The sequence below is a fragment of the Geotrypetes seraphini genome, chromosome 8 (assembly GCF_902459505.1).
Source record: "Geotrypetes seraphini chromosome 8, aGeoSer1.1, whole genome shotgun sequence".
NCBI classification, from domain to species: Eukaryota; Metazoa; Chordata; class Amphibia; order Gymnophiona; family Dermophiidae; genus Geotrypetes; species Geotrypetes seraphini.
Window position 1 is genome coordinate 62,575,170 of NC_047091.1, and position 18,156 is coordinate 62,593,325.

Genomic DNA, 18,156 nt, shown 5'->3' on the forward strand with positions numbered 1-18,156 from the left:
ATATTAGTACTGATATAGTCATGATTAAAGTGTCCCAGCTGCTCTGGGTCTGGGGGTTTCAGCAAATGCCCAGCTACGAGAGACAGGCCTGGGGTATAGAGGGCAGGATGCCTAAGACATTGACACTGCTGTGCCTCAAAGCAGGTCTCTCTCACCAGTTCTAGGATGGCTTCTTGTTCATTGCAGTTCAATATAAAAATCCCTTCCTCTGCTCCCAGGATTAAATGTGGGTCTGAAAAAGAAGCTTCACATTACCATGGCATATCAAGATGCCCCGTAATATTATTTTACACTCTCTCCTCCACCGTCTCTTTACACAACCCCGCACTGCCAAATTCACACACTCCCATCTCGACACTCACAGTCTCCCTTAATGTAATAATGCCCTGCACCTCCACATTTGCGCACTGCCTCCCTTCACATACCAACGCCCTATACTGTACCTCTACACATATGCTGATGCCCCCCCTCCCCAATTTAGGAAGCGATTTTCAGATTCTCTGCTGAGATTGCCAGCCTTTGGGTACAAAATACAACCCTGGAGGAAGTTTCACTTCAAAATCTGACCTGCAACATCCATAGGTGTATTGCAACTATTTGTTGTGTTGTTTGGCATGCAATGAAGCTTTAAAACAAACTGGAGAAAATATTTTCTTCACAGAACATGTAATTAAATTCTGGAATTCATTGCTGGAGAATATGGTGAAATCAGTTAGCTTAGCAGGGTTTTAAAAAAGGTTTGAATAAATTCCTAAAAGGGAAGTCCATAGGCCGTTATTGAGATGGCTTGGAGAAATCCACTGCTTATTTTTAGGATAAGCAGCATAAAATCTGTTTTATTACTTGGGATCTAGCTAGGTACTTGGGACTTGGGTTGGTCACTGTTGGAAACAGGATATTGGGCTTGATGGACCTTCAGTTTGTCCCACTATTAATAGTAAGCAAAAACAGAGGGAGAAAACAACACCACATAGCCCAGTCCAACACAGGAATAATGCCAGCCGAAAGGTGCCCCGGTTCTATGGAGCAACTCACATAACCCGACCTGAGCTGTGTTTCAGCTAACTCGCCTGTATCACATTATTCCTGTGTTGGACTGAGCTATGTGGTGTTGTTTATTCCCTCTGTTTTTGCTTACTATTTGTAGTGGGGCAAGTCCACAGACAAAAGTTGGCATGGAGATTTGAAAAATCAGATTTCCACATGCACATTGACTTCATCAGCCTTGCCTCATACCCCCCTAGAAATATTTCCTTTGCCATGGGACAAACAGCTCTTGTACCTTTCTGCCAGAGGCTGGCAATCTTAAAATGCCAATTGCATAGGTAAACACAGAAATCTTCTCCAAGACCATCTCTAGGACAGGAAGACTGAGAAACACATGTTACCTTTAGTGCTGGGGTGTGTCCAAGAAGTTGTGGAGGTAATTTTTAAAGGGCAGCCATTAAATACTTTCTTAAAGAGAGAGCCGACCTATGAAAGAAATTGTACACAGAACACAAGGGCATCTTGAACATGAATTTTATATAAGCATGGCCTTCTCCTCCTCCCATCTCCTGCATATCCATAAAACGCTGTTACATAATATAAGAATAATATAAGGTGGGAAATTATCCTGACAGATCTAATCTATCCCCTGCCTCCAGCAAGGGTTTGCCACATCAAACCACCCCAGGAAGAACTGTATCTGACCTGCCCTTAAAAGTTTCCCAGAATAAAAATGATAAAAGGGAATAAGGAGAATCATGTGCTATTATTTTTTTGAAGAAATATCACTCTCTTGGTAAGTCTATTATCTAACTTGATTAAAAAGCTCATTCTAATGTCAAACCCAAACTAGGACTGGAGATATAGTGTTTCCACTTACTTGTTTTCTGAGAGGTGCAGGTTTTTTGCAATCAGCAGGAGCCTAAAAAAGAACAAATGTTGATCTGAAGACCAGTATCACTCCACAGGGTCTGTCAACCAGTATCCCATGACAACACTCCACAGCAGGGGTCTCAAAGTCCCTCCTTGAGGGCCACAATCCAGTCGGGTTTTCAGGATTTCCCCAATGAATATGCGTGAGATCTACGTGCACGCACTGCTTTCAATGCATATTCATTGGGGAAATCCTGAAAATCCGACTGGATTCTGGCTCTCGAGGCCCGGAGTTGCCCACCCCTGGCTTAAAAGAACCTTGTCTACTCACCTTTCTGCTTAATGCAGGGGTCTCAAAGTCCCTCCTTGAGGGCTACAATCCAGTCGGGTTTTCAGGATTTCCCCAATGAATATGCGTGAGATCTATGTGCATGCACTGCTTTCAATGCATATTCATTGGGGAAATCCTGAAAACCCGACTGGATTGTGGCCCTCAAGGAGGGACTTTGAGATCCCTGCTCCACAGGATCTCCAAACCAGAATTACATTGTGACATTTCACAGGGTCTCCAAACCAGCTGGTTTTTTTTACTATATTACGTTATATAACCCCCTCTATTTAAGTCATTACATTGTTCCTCATGCAGAGCTGGCTCAAGAGATAATGGTACCCTGAGCCAACATTTTTTGGTGCCCCCCCCCCTTAATTTTGACTCTTCCAGTACCCCATCTCTCCTTTCCTCCCCATGGGTTCAACATCTCTCCCTCCGTTGGACTAACTTCTCCCTGCCCCGGTCCAATCTCTTTTTCTCCCCGTGAGTCTGGAACTGATGTTTCACCTGTCTCACTCCCCTGTGGTCCTGCCTTCGGCCAGTCCCCAGGTCTTCCCTCTACCACATCCTGCCCACAGGAAATTGCATCAAAGGAGGCGGGATGCAGCAGAGCGAAGACCCAGAAGCTGGCTAAAGGCAGCCTGTCATGTTGCCACTGCCACCACCAGCAAATAACAAACTTTACAGGACTGCGGCGGAAGGAAAGAGATGAGGGAACAGTGCAGGAAGGGGGAAGAGCAAAAGGGGATGGGGATAAGAAAAGGCTTAACTTGTAGACCAGGTGAAGCTAGAGGCCAGGTATTTTGGTGCCCTTAATCACCTGCGCCCTGGGCCAGAGCCTCAGCTGGTCCAATGGTTAGGCTTGTCCTGTCCCCATCTGCTTCCATACATTCTGACTAGTGTTACCATATGGCTCCATGAACAGGAGGAAAGATTGAGACTATGGGTATGGGTATGGGTATTTTCCTATCCTCAGAGGGCTTCCAATCTAAATTTGTATTTGTGGCAATAAAGGGTTAAATGACATCCCCATAATCACAAGGAGCAGCAGAAGGATTTTAACCCTGACTTCCTTGGTTCTCAGGCCACTATTCAAACCATTAGGCAGGTAGTGGGTTAATAATGTAAAAAACAGTGGATAGGTCAAAGAAGACAGAACTTGAATAAAGACCCATGACTTTGGCTATGAACAGATCGCTGGCAAAGATGTAGAGGGTGACAAATTGGAACAGATTGAGAATGGCTTGAGAAGGGGTAGAAGAGACCCTCACTGGCCTCAGTGACTACCCCTGAAACTCAAGGGAGGAGGAGAAACCAGAGGGAGAAATGTTTTAAGCTATATTCAGTGGACAACAAAGCCAAAGATCTCCAAAGGCTACTCTGGCCTCCCCTGGGGCCTACTGTCCAACCAAGACTGCATAGGCTTAACATATCCACCATCTGGCAGACACTGAGAAATACTCACAGAACTATTATAGGTGCACTCAGAAATCAGAAGTTCTCTGTCTCCATCTGCTGGTAGGAATTCATAACTCAAGGGTATGGACTAGTCTGGAGGGACGCTAAGAAATGGCAAGTTCAAGTGGTCTAAATGCAAAAAGGAGGAGGGTCTCCAAATCTGAGTTTGAAGGGGTTAATTTATTTATTCTATATTTTTATAAACTGTCGGCCAGTAGAACTGAAGGTGAAGTACAATTCAACAAATGTCTTAATTGTCCAATACCAATACAAATAAGCAACATCAAAGGGAAATGAAAACATAGTAACATACAATGGTAAATCCAGCATAATGGACAATAAATCCATAAAGAATAAATAACAATTAGAAAATAAAACATTTATTAAGACAATGAAATCCTATCTCTTCAACACACACAAAATCATTAAGTAATTTACAGCAGTACATATAGAGCAAATCAAAGAACTGAGATTAAGCAGGGAGGTTTCTGATATCAGTTTAGGAGTCCAGCAGTGTAGATTCCATGCTTAATTGCACAACCTCAGGAGAAGGGCATGCTGGGAATGACCAGCTTTCTAATAATTTTACAACTGGACTTGAGCAGTGCTTTTGACTTGGTTGACCATGACATTTTATTATCATGTTTGGATTCGATTGGAATCTCGGGAAAGGTATGGAATTGGTTCCAAGGTTTTCTAAAAAATAGGTCATATCAGGTTGTTAGTGATGGTCAGTTGTCCACCTGGTGGGTAAACAAAAGTGGGGTTCCTCAGGGATCACCACTTTCGCCAACTCTCTTTAATATTTATTTAGCTCCACTGGGTCATTTTCTCTATAGTTTACATGTAAAATTTTTCATTTATGCAGATGATAATTTCAATACTAATTCCTTTAACAGATTTCTTTCATTCTTACAAAAGTGGAATTTTGGACTTCTAGTTTCAGATTGAAATTGAACCCAGATAAATCAAAGTTTCTTTCTGGCTAGCCCTAATGATAAGCTTACGGAAACGATGCTTACGGTAAACGGTCAACCTTATCCAATAGTTCCTACTTTAAAAATATTAGGAGTTACTTTGGATCGTACTTTATCATTTAAGGCTCATACAGATTTATTGGTCAAAAGATGTTTTATCACTCTTTGGAAGTTGCGTACCATTAGAAAATATTTTGATTTTATATCATTTAAAATACTGGTTCGATCATCAATTCTTTCAATGCTGGATTACTGTAATGTTGTTTATTTGGGTGCTCATAAAAAAACAACTAGTAGATTAAGATTAATTCAAAACACAGCAATTCATTTGATTTTTAATCTAAAAAAACATGATCATATCAGCTCATATTATCAAAGGCTCCACTGGTTGCCGTTTGAGGCTAGAGTGTTGTCTAAATTTGGATGTATTTGCTACAAAGTCCTATCTTGTTGCTCATTTTTGATTTTTTATATGTAAAAAAAATATACGTAAAACTGGCTGGTTTTATTTTCCTTCAGCGAAAGCGTGCCATTTTAAGAAATTTTTAGATAGGACTCTGGCGTTTCAAGCAGGAGTAATGAATACATGCTTGAATGCTCTTATTACTACAGCCCTCACTTATCAGCAATTTCGGAAAGATTTTAAGACCTATCTATTTAAACAGTACAATACTTAATATCAGTTTGATAAATGGATTTTTCATTATTTTTATGGAATAAGGTTTACAGAAGCTTATCTATTTTAGTATAAATAATCTATATTATGCATATTTTGTTTGAATGAGTTAGGGTCGTACTTTGTCAGTTAGTATCTTTTATTGAATTGTGTTATTTTCTTTTATAAGACACTGTTATCTGGCTCTGTATTTTAAATACTTTGTAATTTATTGTGTAAACCGCCAAGAACTGATGTTGTGGCGGTATACAAAAATAAACTATTATTATTATGATGATGGACCCAGGCCAACATCCTAAGACTGTAGCAGCTCCATAATATGAGAGCTGAGACTTTCAATGCCACCACCCTTCTATGGGAATGAACTGCCAGTACCCACACTTCCTCCTGCCTTTCTCACTGCTTACAAATGTTAGGAGCGGGTGGAGGAAGGATGCAATAGACACTTACCCATTTATGCTTTTTTTCTAGTTTAGGTGGTAGCGTCGGGGGCTGTTCCTTCCCTGTATCACTGGACCACAGCATAGGATCTAAGATAAAGAGAGAAAAGCAGACTTGAATCATATTAGAAATGCAGTATATTCCATCATTCCCAGTACCATAAGTACCACAAGACTAACTTCCTCTTTCCCTTATCACTTCCAGCACAATACCCCAGGTCTGTGTCTTTTATCCATCTGCCTATCACTTCCAGGACAAATACCCCAGATTGCTATCAGAACCAGCACACATGCCCCAGGATTCTACTTTTTTCCATGCCTGTATTACTTCCAGAACAAATATTCTAGGTCTATATCCCTTCTCCATCTCCCTGTCACCCCTAGAATAAATACCTCAGATCTCCATCTCTTTATTACACCAGCACAAGTACTCCAAGTCTGTATTCCTTCTCCGTTCCCCTATCACCGCAGCAAAAATACCCAAGGACGGCACCCCCTTTCATCCTAAGCACAAATTCCTGAGGACTGGTTATCCTTTCCATCCACTTAACACCATCAATACAAAAAAAACCTCAAAACACAGCTCTATATCCCCTCTCCATCCCTCTTTTTTCACACCTGCGGTTATCTTTTTGCCGGGGGTATATCCACTCTTTGCACAAATGCCTGAAGAAGACTAGAACATTTTTGGAAGCAACCCCAGTTCTATGGAGCAGCCTAGGATGAGAGACAAGATTTGAATGAAACTATCTGACTGTTCACATGACTGGTTTTCTCAAGACTAGGGGCAATATTCAGTCTGCTATTGGTATAACTTATCCAAATAACTTAGCGCAGTTTTTTTAATCAATCCTAAGTAATCTGGATAGCAGACAGCATGTTGCTACTATCTGAATAAGTTCCAGCACTACCCACACTCTACCCTAGTACTATATTATGTCCTTGTGTTTAAGGCTTTTAAAATGGGTGTTCCTAAATATCTTTCAGACAAGTTACAAGTGTATGTTCCTCACTGGCTCTTAAGTTCTTCACAGAGACAGTTGTTCCAGCTTCCTTCTTTTCTATTTATCACTTATATAGCGCTGAGAGACTCACACAGCGCTGCACATTTTGACATTTCATAGAAGGTCCCTGCTCAGAAGAGCTTACAATCTAACTTGGAATGCTCTTGCACCCTCTGAGGTTCTCTAGGGATGGCAACAAGCCCATTCCTTATTACCTTACCTGAGCTGGCTGAGAGCTGCTGCCTCCTGGCGATGGGGCGTAGAGGGGGTCTGCCTGTGGTTGGACCACTGGCACATCTTACTAAGGAGATGGAGGCTGTGGGGGGCTGGTCAAGTGGGCTTGTTGCCCTTAATGGGTCCTCATCTGTGCCATTTTCACCAGACGAGTAATGGAACTTAGGCTGTGAATAAAAGAAAAAGGTATCTTGGTGGTAATGGCATGCAACAGTTAGACGGACTGAGCTGTTCAATATCCATTTGCATGTCTTGCCCCCCCCCCTCCCCACCAACACCACAACCACCTATAAGGAAGCCAGGAGAGTGCAATGTGTGAACTTAAGTTAGATGTCTCAGTGCCCACATTTACTGCAGGATGTCACTGCCAGGAACCAAAACAAAGGAACAAGTGGGGAATGGGCTGTACAAGTCAGCCTTGGAAACAATAATCACAATTAAAAATTCAATACATATATAAATACATGAATATAATGTCCTTTTTCTTTTTGAGCCAATACGATCTGTGTTTCAGCCTCCAGGGGGGAAGGCCTGCCTCAGGTGTAGGGGAGTCAATCCAGTAGATGGCGCTGTGGCCTTGGAATGAAAAAGCTCCAAACTCTTGGTGAGGTACACAAAAGAAAGTAGAACGCTGAGAAGCATAAACAATCTGCCGTGGAACCAGTCTTCGCAGATGTCGCACTCGATCATGAAGCGGCTCACGTGTCGGGTCAAAAAGAAAAAGGACATTACACTTACCCCCTCCATATTCACAGTTTTGCGGACTGCAGTTTCAGTTATTCGATCGAAGGCCACGCCCCCAAATTTACATCACAGGAAATCACTGCTCCCGGCGTTGCACAGAGAAAATCGCTGCTCCCAGCTGCACTTTCTTCACTGGAACAGGTCAGATTATTCACGGTTTTGTGTCGCCTTTTTTTTTTTTTTTTTCAGAAAAACTGCGAATAACATACGAAAAGTTATTCGCAGATTTTCCCTATTCACTTCTTTGCTGTTCCCCTATCACCGCGAATGTGGAAGGAGAAGTGTATATTCAACTGCAATCTACCCCTTCACCCCCATAAACTTCCCTTTCCTTCTACCCTCTCTTCTCCATTCTTAACATGTACTTAAATTGCTGTATAGTCCTTGTACTTAAACTACTGTATAGACTTTGTACTATCCAAATGTACTCCACTGTGAATGTTTACTTGTAGGCCGTTCTGAGCTATTGGGAGGACGGGATAAAAATTGAAAGAAAGAAATAAAGGAATAAATTGTTTCTTGGAAAACCATGTAGCGTTATCATATGATACTGTGATATTTTGAATGTCTATGAGAAAAAAGAGTCAGATATCAGCGTGTAACAACAAACTTTTAATGATTTTGACTGGAGTTGCCATCCAACATATTACTAATAATTGGAAGGATCACAGTAGGCTTAATTTTAATTTTTGGTGGAATTCAGTATGTCACATATATAGAATGGAAAGATCAATAGCGGTACAGAATGGAAATTATAAAAATTTTATTAAAATATGGGAGCCATTAACATCTTTCTGTCATGATTAAATGCCATTTTTCTATTAATTACACATCATTCAGCATTGGGTGGGGGGTGGGTTTCAAATTATATGATCTTATAATGAATAGAAGGTTTTGAGGGAGGGTGGGATGAGGGTTACTTTTTTTTTAATTATAAGATATAATGATAAGATGTTCAAGTGCTCAAGCTAAATGTGTTTATTATATAATATCTGTACACTTGATGTAAGTTTTAAAATGAATAAAGAATTAAAAAAAAAATAAAAGAAAGAAAGAAAGAAAGAAATATTTACTGTATACATGTATTGAGTTTTTACTTGTGATTACAATTAATAAAGCTTATTGTTTCCAAGGCTTGCGTGTACAGTCCCCATTCCCCACTTGCTCCTTTGTATTACTCTGCTCGTCGTGGGGTTGTTGAACCTTGTTCTTTTGTGGACTGCCAGGGACCAGCCATGGTGAGGGAGGTGGAAGTGATGGCATCTATGAAGAGAGAACATCAGTGGCATTGGTGGGGCCAGCAGGTTTTTGCATTGGGAAATAGAAAGTAGTTCAGAAAGACCTTAGGTTTAAAATAAAGTTCAGAGAGCGGAAGTAAGGTCTGAGCAAGCGGACCAGAGTTAAGGACGCTCGCTGTAGACACAAACCCACAAGAAACCAGGATGTGGCTGTTTTCTTTCTTCCACTGGTTTGTGATCATTGTCTCATTTTGTTTGTTTCCCTTGATTTCCCACATGAATACCACACCATCTCCCCAATTCTTTAAAGCAGGGCATCCAATATATAGAACTAGGTCAGCATTAACCTTGGCCTTTACAGTGTTAAAAAGTGGGCAACCTATCTAGCGAAACTTCTTGTCCCATGTAAACCTCCACGGTCATTGAGGTTGACAACTTTAAATGGATTGACAGTGCCATCAATTCACTTGATGAAATTCAAGTCAACTCAAAACACTGCATATTTTTTTTTTTTTTTGCATCAGTACCATTCTCGTGGAACTCACTTCCTAATGAATTCCGCGGCGAACTTACTTATATTGCGTTTAGAGCCAAACTAAAAAACGTAGGGGTCCTTTTACAAAGGCGCGCTAAGCGTTTTAGCGCACGCTAAACACTAACACGTGCATGTTAGTCTATGGACGCGTTAGCACGCACGTAGATTTAGCGGCGCGCGCTATAACAGCTAACGCGCCAATGTAAAGGACACTATTACTTATTTGGTTTGCCATTTTCCTCTTAGGTTTTTTTTTTCTTTAAATATGTTTTACATTTATTTTATGATTTGGTTTTAATTCTCAATTAAGCATCTCAATACAACAACTAAATGATTTTTTTTTCTCTCTCTCTTTTCTTTCTATTCTTGTATCATGATTATTTGGCGTTCTTTTTCCTTTTTTAAACTGATGTACACCGCGCACTGTTATAAATACAAATAAGCATAAACATAAACTTAATTTAATAATTGGCTGTTCACTGCAGTTAACAGCCAATGATTGGCTTAAATGGATGATAATTGCCATTACACTTCTCCCTCTGGATTCGCAGGGGATAGGGGCAGAGCCGGACCGCGAATGGTGAAATACCGCAAATATCTTCTGGTCCGGCTCTGACCCACCCCCACCTCCCTCCCGCCTTCCCCCTCCGGCGTCCCGGCCTTACCTGGTGGTCTAGCAGGCTTTCGGGGCAGGAGCGATTTTCCTACGCTTCTGCCCCGTGCAGATCGCCAATAGGAAATGGCTGCCGTGAGTTCCCATAGTCTCTCGAGACTACGACGGGAACTCCCCACAGATATTCAGATGATGGTTTGAGCCCAGAATATCTATTTAATTTATTCTCATTCCCCTTACATCCCAACTCCTCTTGAGCAGGGATATCTAAATTGATTTTTTTTTTTTCCCTTTCCTTCTCTGGTGTGCAATACAAGAAAATATTGGAGAAATCAATATCTCACCAGGCCACTAAGATTTGACATGATTTACCAAGTTAAAAACTTTCAGGACAATATTCAAAGTTATTTAACCGGCCAGTATTGGCCCTGGCTGGTTAAATAGTGTTTTAATGCCTATCCCGGATATTTAGTGAGAGATAACCAGCTATCTCCCACTGATTATCCGCAGCTAATGGCAAGCCACTAAGCAGTTACAGTATTTCACACAACACAGTCAGCTAGATGTGGATATTTAGCACTAAACCGGCCATATTTACCAGATAAAACAGGCTGTATAATTAGGAGCCCATATTTAACTGCTAAGCACTTAACCAGTTAATGCTAAATATCGGCATACCCAGTTAAAATGCTGCAGTCAAAAATGAAACCAGATATTCAATGCCAGTCGCCGGGAAATGGCTCAGCATTGTATATCTGGGCTTAACAGGATCCGTAAGTTTCACCCTCCACAATTTGCCTCTGGGTATGTTTTGCCTCTGGAATGTTTACCCCCACACCTTTTGCACCCATGATGTTTGTTCCTCCGCATTTTGCCCCCCTCCACATTTCACCCCTGGGTACTTTTCATCACCCCACACCTTTTGCCCCCAGGATGGCCATTCATTATATTCTAGATTTTTTCAGGATGTCTCAAAGTTTAGGGGGACCCTGTCAGACATGCTCAATTCAGGAGGCTAGGATTGCCAATTGTACATTGCCTGTCTCAAAGCCAGAAGGATGGATAAATGTATGGATATTTTTCAGAGTTAAACCCCCCTTTCTAGTGCTGAAACTCTGGGAACCAAATGTCCCCAGGAGAAAATCCTCAGGAAAAGACAATACCAGAAACCCCCTTTGTAAAGTTAGGGTGAATAAGGGAGGCCCTGCCAGTGGGAGGTAGTAGGTGACAGAGAAAGCTACGTGGGAGGTGGCAGGGGTGGGCTATCCCTCAATTCACAAGTGACAGAATTCCGTGAAAAATACCCAGGGGTGAGACATCCTGAAGGCAAAACGAACCCGGGGCAAAATGTGTAGGGCAAAACTTTCTATAAACAGGCTTAACACCAGCTGAAGACAGCAAAAGCACTGCCTGCCACCAGCTGAATATCTTCAAACCCTTTGTCTTTCTACTTGTATTTTTGTAAAAATTGAAAACATATTTATTTTAAAAATACTTATTACAATAATCTTCTGTTATTGATTTTTGTGATTATTATCGGCTGCTATATATTATTATCTGCTTTAAACCTTTTTGGGGAGAGTTGGAGGAATGTAAATATCATATCATATACATAGCACTTATGCACATCAATGCCAGAAATCCACCTGTTATTCCGTAAATGCATGTACACATAGGTGAAGTTTGGCTGGACCATGGGCATAACTCCCACTTATTCACATAACTTATAGACTAGAACAAGTTATGTGTATATCTCCAGCAATTAGGCACCAGCACTTACAACAGCTCTATGGCTAGCATACATTCAGTGGCGCAATAAAGGGGGGGTGGGAAGTGAACCACCCCAGGCGCCAGCACAAGTGCCTCTCCTCCTCTTCGTCCCCCTGGTGAAATGTTCGGAGCAGCATCTTCCACCTGCTGTTCGCACTAGCCTTGGCTTCGCTTCTGACATCACTTCCTGTGAGCAGGACCAGGATGTCACATCATAAGGGAGCCGAGGCCAGCGCGAGTAGAAGGTGGAAAATGTTGCTCATGCCTGCAAGCATTTCAAGAGGTATGCGGGGGGGGGGGGGGGGAAGCACTCAAGTGGCAGGGCAGAGTGGGGGGGGGGGGCACCATCCCAGGCACCAACCTCCCTAGCTACGCCACTGCATACATGCTCGTGCCTAACCACTACATTTCTGGTTATGCTGGTTTTCTCTATAGGAAAATAGGCACCTACTTTACTTTATAAAATATGCTCTTATCAGGCATCTTCGAGGCACCTATATAGAGGGGCCCAGTTATAGAATTATCATGAGTTTTATTTCTCAGCAAATCTGGAGTTCAGTGCACCATGGTGTTAGGGGAGGGGGCAAGGAGAGGGAGGCTTACCTTGGGTGGTAATGGGGGTGGGACATCAGCTGCAGTTAACGTGTTGCTGAAAGAGAAGGAGAGAGCATGTCACGGAACAACTCCCTACACAGTGTCAAAATCACTAAATGAATTTGGGGTTCAGGGAAAGAATTCTAGACCTCGGTATCTGTGACACTGTCCTGGGGTGAGAGGTCAATGGCCACTATCATAGCCTGACAACTACTACTACTCTTATTATTAATTATTTCTATAGCGCTACCAGATGTATGCAGTGCTGTACAGAATCACGAAGAAGACAGTCCCTGCTCAATAGAGCTTTCAATCTAAACACAACAACAAAGGAATACAAAGTGAGAAGAAGTTCTGCATCCTCAGCTCAGAACAGCCTGACCCTGTATGACAGGGCCTCTTCATGGTCCTATCCAATATTTTGTTCTCATTGTTCTTACCTGTTTAGGTCACAGTTGTTTGGTCTTGAAGGATCATCCAGAGATCATCAAGAAAAGAAAGAAAAACTGAACATGAGAACATTGACAAGGATGCCCTGCAGAGCATGTCCCACATCCCCAACCTCTCTGATAAAGAAAAAATCCCAGAGATCAGAAACATAGAGTAACTCACATGTCCACATCATCGTAATCATCCTCTGAATCAGAGTTCTTAATTCCCCTGTTGAACAAAATGAACGCCATTATTCAGGCGCTTTCATAGGCGGATTATGTCTTTCAAGACGCAGCACTATGGTCTATTTTGCATTAAGAATTTTGTTCTGATTCTCTGAAGAAGTTTTGGCGAAACGGGCCTGTCAGAATCAGTTCCTGTGACCACTAAGATAAGTGGTCTTTTATATATATAATTTTTCAATGTTTAAACAACTAAATTATAGATGAATTGTTGTTGTTTTTGCACAATATTTAATATACTACTGAATGTTGCACTTGCATTGGAGGTGGTGGAGGAGGACCGATGATTAAAACCACAATCTGTATTGGCTGAACAGCCATTGGCTGGTATGAGATACAATGATATGGTCTGAGGTCCTGCCTCCTTTCCACAGATGACCTATTTGTTATTGGATTCATGATTGAGAGACATTTATATTTTTCTAAATAAGTTACAGTAAATTTGAGTTAAATTCCATTTTTGTTTTGAACAAAATGGGGCAACAGATACAGTGCTAGTAAGAGGCTCTTTGCCCACCCAGTGGCATAACGAGGGAGGTTGGTGCTCGGGGTGGTGGCGGCTGGCATCACCGCACTATGCACCCCCACTCTTCTCCACTGCTTGAGAGCCCCGCCACCCCCCACGTACCTCTTGAAATATTTGCCAACGTGAGCATCTTCCACCTACTGCTCACACCAGTCTTAATGCCCTTCCGATATCACATTATGGTCCCGCGAACAGGAAGTGATGTCAGAAAGGAGCCAAGACCAGTGCGAGCAGCAAGCGGAAGACGCTGCTCACGCCGGCGAACATATCATTGAAACAAAGTGTGTCGAGAAAAGTGTGGAAGAACTTGTAAATTTCATGGGCTTCACATCATTCTCTTCTTGGCTGGGCTGAGAACTTTTCAGCAGCCCCTCATATGGCAGTGGATATGAAATAGGCCCCTTAGCCCAAGTGCAATGTACAGACGGAGACAACAAGGGGTGATATGGGGGAGTGGCTGCCTTATGTATGGTATAAGAAGGAGAAATAAGAGGGTAAGGGTGAAATCTCCCATCTGAGTTGCAAGCCCCAGTTGTTCTTACCGGCTGCTGCACAGGTAATTGGAAACCCTTTTGGGTGAGCCATAATCCACTGTCAAAAACTGCTCCTGTGGAAGAAAAGATTCAGAGATAATCAATTGAGATTTTTCCCCTAACTCTGCTCTTCAAGCCTTCTTCTCGCAAAAGGTCCACAACAGAATTAATAGCACTCTAAAGAACTGATCTCATGTTGACAACTAGACAGTGATTCTATAAAGGGTGTGGGAAAAAAATGTATTTCTAGTATTAAGCTAGGATTCTTCTGGAACTAGTAAAGTACATGCACTATGGCCTCCTTTTACAAAACTGCGATAGCAGTTTCTTGCGCGGGGAGCTGCTCTGAATGGCCTGCGCTGCTCCCGATGCTCTTTGAGTTCCTATGAGCATCGGGATCAGCGCGGGCCATTCAGTGTGGCTCTCCGCGCAAGAAACTGACTATTGCAGTTTCGTAAAAGAGGGGGTATGTATGACTAACGTGACCATTAATTTTTTTCCTCAAAACGGAACAGGTCTCCCCCGCCCCCCGGTGCCTTTTTTTGATCCCGGTGGCTGCCTCCTGTCCTGATGTCTTCCATTCAGTGAGCAGGGTGGGACCTGGCAGGCACGCCTCTCTGCCGCTGCCGGAAGCCATCAAGACAGGAGGAAGCTGCTGGGATTTTAAAAAGGTACCGGGGGGAGGGGGCTTTATTCACTACGGTACTTGTTTCTTCAGTGGGCCCCTGAAAACGGGACATTTCGGTGTCCCGAAGTTGTGCTTGGGGACAAGCTACCTAAAAACAGGATGTATGGTCACGTTATGTATGACCTCTCTGCTGAATCTGCATTTCACTGCTCTTCTGGAGTACTGTGTGCAATTCTGGAGGCCACATTACAGTAAAGATGTGCACAGAATTGAATCAGTTCAGCGGACGGCCACCAGGATGATCTCGGGGCTCAAGGGTCTCTCGTACGAAGAGAGACTGAACAAATTGCAGCCCTACACTCTCGAGGAACGTAGGGAGAGGGGAGACATGATCGAAACATTTAAGTACCTCACAGGACGTGTCGAAGTGGAAGATGATATTTTCTTTCTCAAGGGACCCTCGGCCACAAGAGGGCACCCGCTCAAACTCAGGGGCGGAAAATTTCATGGCGACACCAGAAAATATTTCTTCACAGAGAGAGTGGTTGATCATTGGAACAAGCTTCCAGTGCAGGTGATCGAGGCAGACAGCGTGCCAGACTTTAAGAATAAATGGGATACCCATGTGGGATCCCTACGAGGGTCAAGATAAGAAAATTGGGTCATTAGGGCATAGATAGGTGGTGGGTAAGCAGAGTGGGCATACTTGATGGGCTATAGCCCTTTTCTGCCGTCATCTTCTATATTTCTATGTTTCTTCTGGAAAAGCATAAGTTACTTGTATCTTCGGTAGTGACCAGTTTATAACCCTAATAAACACTAGGCCTCCAGATGGTCAAGGGGTGAAGGAGACTATTATGGAAAAGTAAATTAACCTATGCACCTGTGATAACAAATCTATTTTTATGTATTCATGTGATTTTTCTATGTTTAAGTTCAAACAATTTTCAAAATGCCAAATTCCCAGGGGGAGTGGCCAAGATGGTGGCGCTGTGCTAGGGCGCTGAGATCTGCTCTCGTTCGGAGGAGTTTTTTTTACCTGAGTTCTATTATGCCGCACACAAAGCGAAAGGGCACAGTGAGGGTGTTTTCCTCCTCAACACCATCGGCGCCCTTAAATCAACTGATGATCGAGCAATGCCTAGCAACACTTGCCTCAAGACCAGGCGAGTTAAGCCCCGCAACGGGGGAGAGTCAGAGGCGCTCAACCCTGCTGGGGAACGAGATCTCTCTTTCGCCCACACCGGATGTCCCGCCTCCCTGTCCGGCAGAGACAGCTACACTGGAGGATGAGAGCTCGGTGGCCGGAGATGCCCCCGATGTCTCCATGGAGGATGGATCCATGGCAGAAGAGCTTCTGCCAGTGTTGACCAGCTCTGGGAACTTGGCTCCTGACAGAGAGGATACTTTAGGAGTCATCTTGGAAACACTCCAGAGAGTGGACATAGCGACTAGGAAGACTTCAGAAGAGGTAAAGAATTTGGGGAAGAAAATGGATAATTTTAGAAAGGTTTTTGAACAGACAAATACTGAAACAAAAAATTCCATAATTAAATTACAAAATGAAGTCCAGACTTTACAAGTTTTTAGAACCGCAGCGATAAAAGACAGTGCTATGTTACAACGGAAAATAGAAAATATAGAGAACTTTAATCGCCGGTTGAATGTAAGGATTCTAAATTTCCTGAAAACTCCTGGAATTTCTTCATACAAAATATTTAAAAAATATATGGTGGAAATTTTGAAATATTCTTCTGAACATATTCCCCCATTGAATAAAATTTATTATCTTCCACCATTTACAAAAAATTTTCAGGAGGTTAAGGAAAGAGAGGGTGAAATTAAACAAATTCCACAAATTGATATGGAAAATATATCTGCCTTTTTGGAAGAATCTATTTCTGAGACAGCGGAGAGAGCTACATTATTGATTTCCTTTGTTTTCCAACTGGACTTGGACTCATTTATGAAACAGTACTTTAGATCTTCAAAATCTTTATTTTATGGGAAAAAAATTTGGGCATACTTGGATGTTTCAAAAACAACACAGAAAGACGGAAACAGTTCTTATCTTTAAGGCAGGAAACAATGGCATCAGAGGTTTGAGGTTTTAGATTTTTGTAGAATTGTGTAGAGTAATGCCATATGGGAGGAATATTAACCTGATTAATATATTTGCTTTAGGACAGACCCCTGAAGAAACAATTGTGAAACATGTCAGGTCTTACCGCCAGTCTACCGTGAGAACTGATAGTTCGCCATTACTAAGATAAGTAAATTTAAGTATAAAAATTGGAGGAATGATATAAAATTTAAATTAAATAGACTGGTGAGGAGTGTACCACTTGCATCTCCCCGTGATTAGACTTCGGTGGGACGGAGGAGTGGTGGTTCTGAGGTCTATTAAACAGACTAGAAAATTATTGAAAACTAAACTAAACTAAACCTTAGGTTTGTATACCACGCCATCTCACCAAGCGTAGAGCTTGGCACGGTTTACAGGATTAGGTTGAAAAGGAGCTACAATGAAGGGTTATAGGAAAGGAGCTAGAAAGATAAAGAGGGACAGGGAACCAAAAAGCAGGAAGTGTTAGATTTTGAAAAGAGCCAAGTTTTCAGGTGTTTGCGGAAGGATTGGAGGGAACTTGAAACTCTGAGCGGGGATGTGAGATTATTCCAGAGTTCTTTGGTTCTAAAGGGGAGGGATGTTCCTAGTTTTCCTACACGGGATATACATTCATTAAGATGATATAAGTTGTTTATTGAGCACCTTAGAAACCATTTTTTTACATAGTAAGATTTGAGACATATCAGAAATGTACACATTGGGAATCACTTTATTGTAACTGTTATTATGTATTCATATGTCATGTGAGATAGTAACTTTGAGAATCACATGAAATAGATGCTTGGTCTAATCCTCACTGTAAATGCATTATAACCTTGTAGAGCATTAGTTAAGTAATTAATGAAACTATGATTCTCAATAAAAGGAGGAGAGACCATCCATTTAGGTCGCCTCATCCCACTCTGAGCCTTGTGCGTGCAGCATCATTCCTACAGATTAATGTGGATGGAAAATTGCTGGCAAAAACTCTAGCCTTGAGATTGGCTAAGGCTCTCCCATATATTATTGGAATGCATCAGACAGGGTTTGTAGCTCAAAGGCATTCTTCTAATAACACCAGACTGGCGTTTCATATGTTGAACATATTTAAGAGATCCTGCTTTCTCTGTGTCACTTGATGCAGAGAAAGCTTTTGATCGCGTGGAATGGTCTTTTATGTATCAGACAATGAAATGGTTTGGAATTGGTTCAGG

The 18,156-nt window shown here is 42.1% G+C and overlaps 1 protein-coding gene across 5 annotated transcripts in view; it reads right to left on the bottom strand.

The window, feature by feature from the left end:
- MAP4K1 (mitogen-activated protein kinase kinase kinase kinase 1) overlaps positions 1 to 18,156 on the bottom strand; it is a 176,053-nt gene that overhangs the window by 32,243 nt on the left and 125,654 nt on the right. For all 5 annotated transcript variants that reach the window (XM_033956546.1, XM_033956543.1, XM_033956542.1 and 2 more), the window contains exons 15-23: positions 14,217 to 14,281; positions 13,087 to 13,134; positions 12,915 to 12,938; positions 12,484 to 12,529; positions 6,967 to 7,147; positions 5,753 to 5,832; positions 1,868 to 1,909; positions 1,389 to 1,473; positions 156 to 232 (exon numbers count right to left, since the gene is read on the bottom strand). In XM_033956546.1, the coding sequence (XP_033812437.1) occupies positions 156 to 232; positions 1,389 to 1,473; positions 1,868 to 1,909; positions 5,753 to 5,832; positions 6,967 to 7,147; positions 12,484 to 12,529; positions 12,915 to 12,938; positions 13,087 to 13,134; positions 14,217 to 14,281 (648 nt within the window). The remainder of the gene's footprint in view (positions 1 to 155; positions 233 to 1,388; positions 1,474 to 1,867; positions 1,910 to 5,752; positions 5,833 to 6,966; positions 7,148 to 12,483; positions 12,530 to 12,914; positions 12,939 to 13,086; positions 13,135 to 14,216; positions 14,282 to 18,156) is intronic.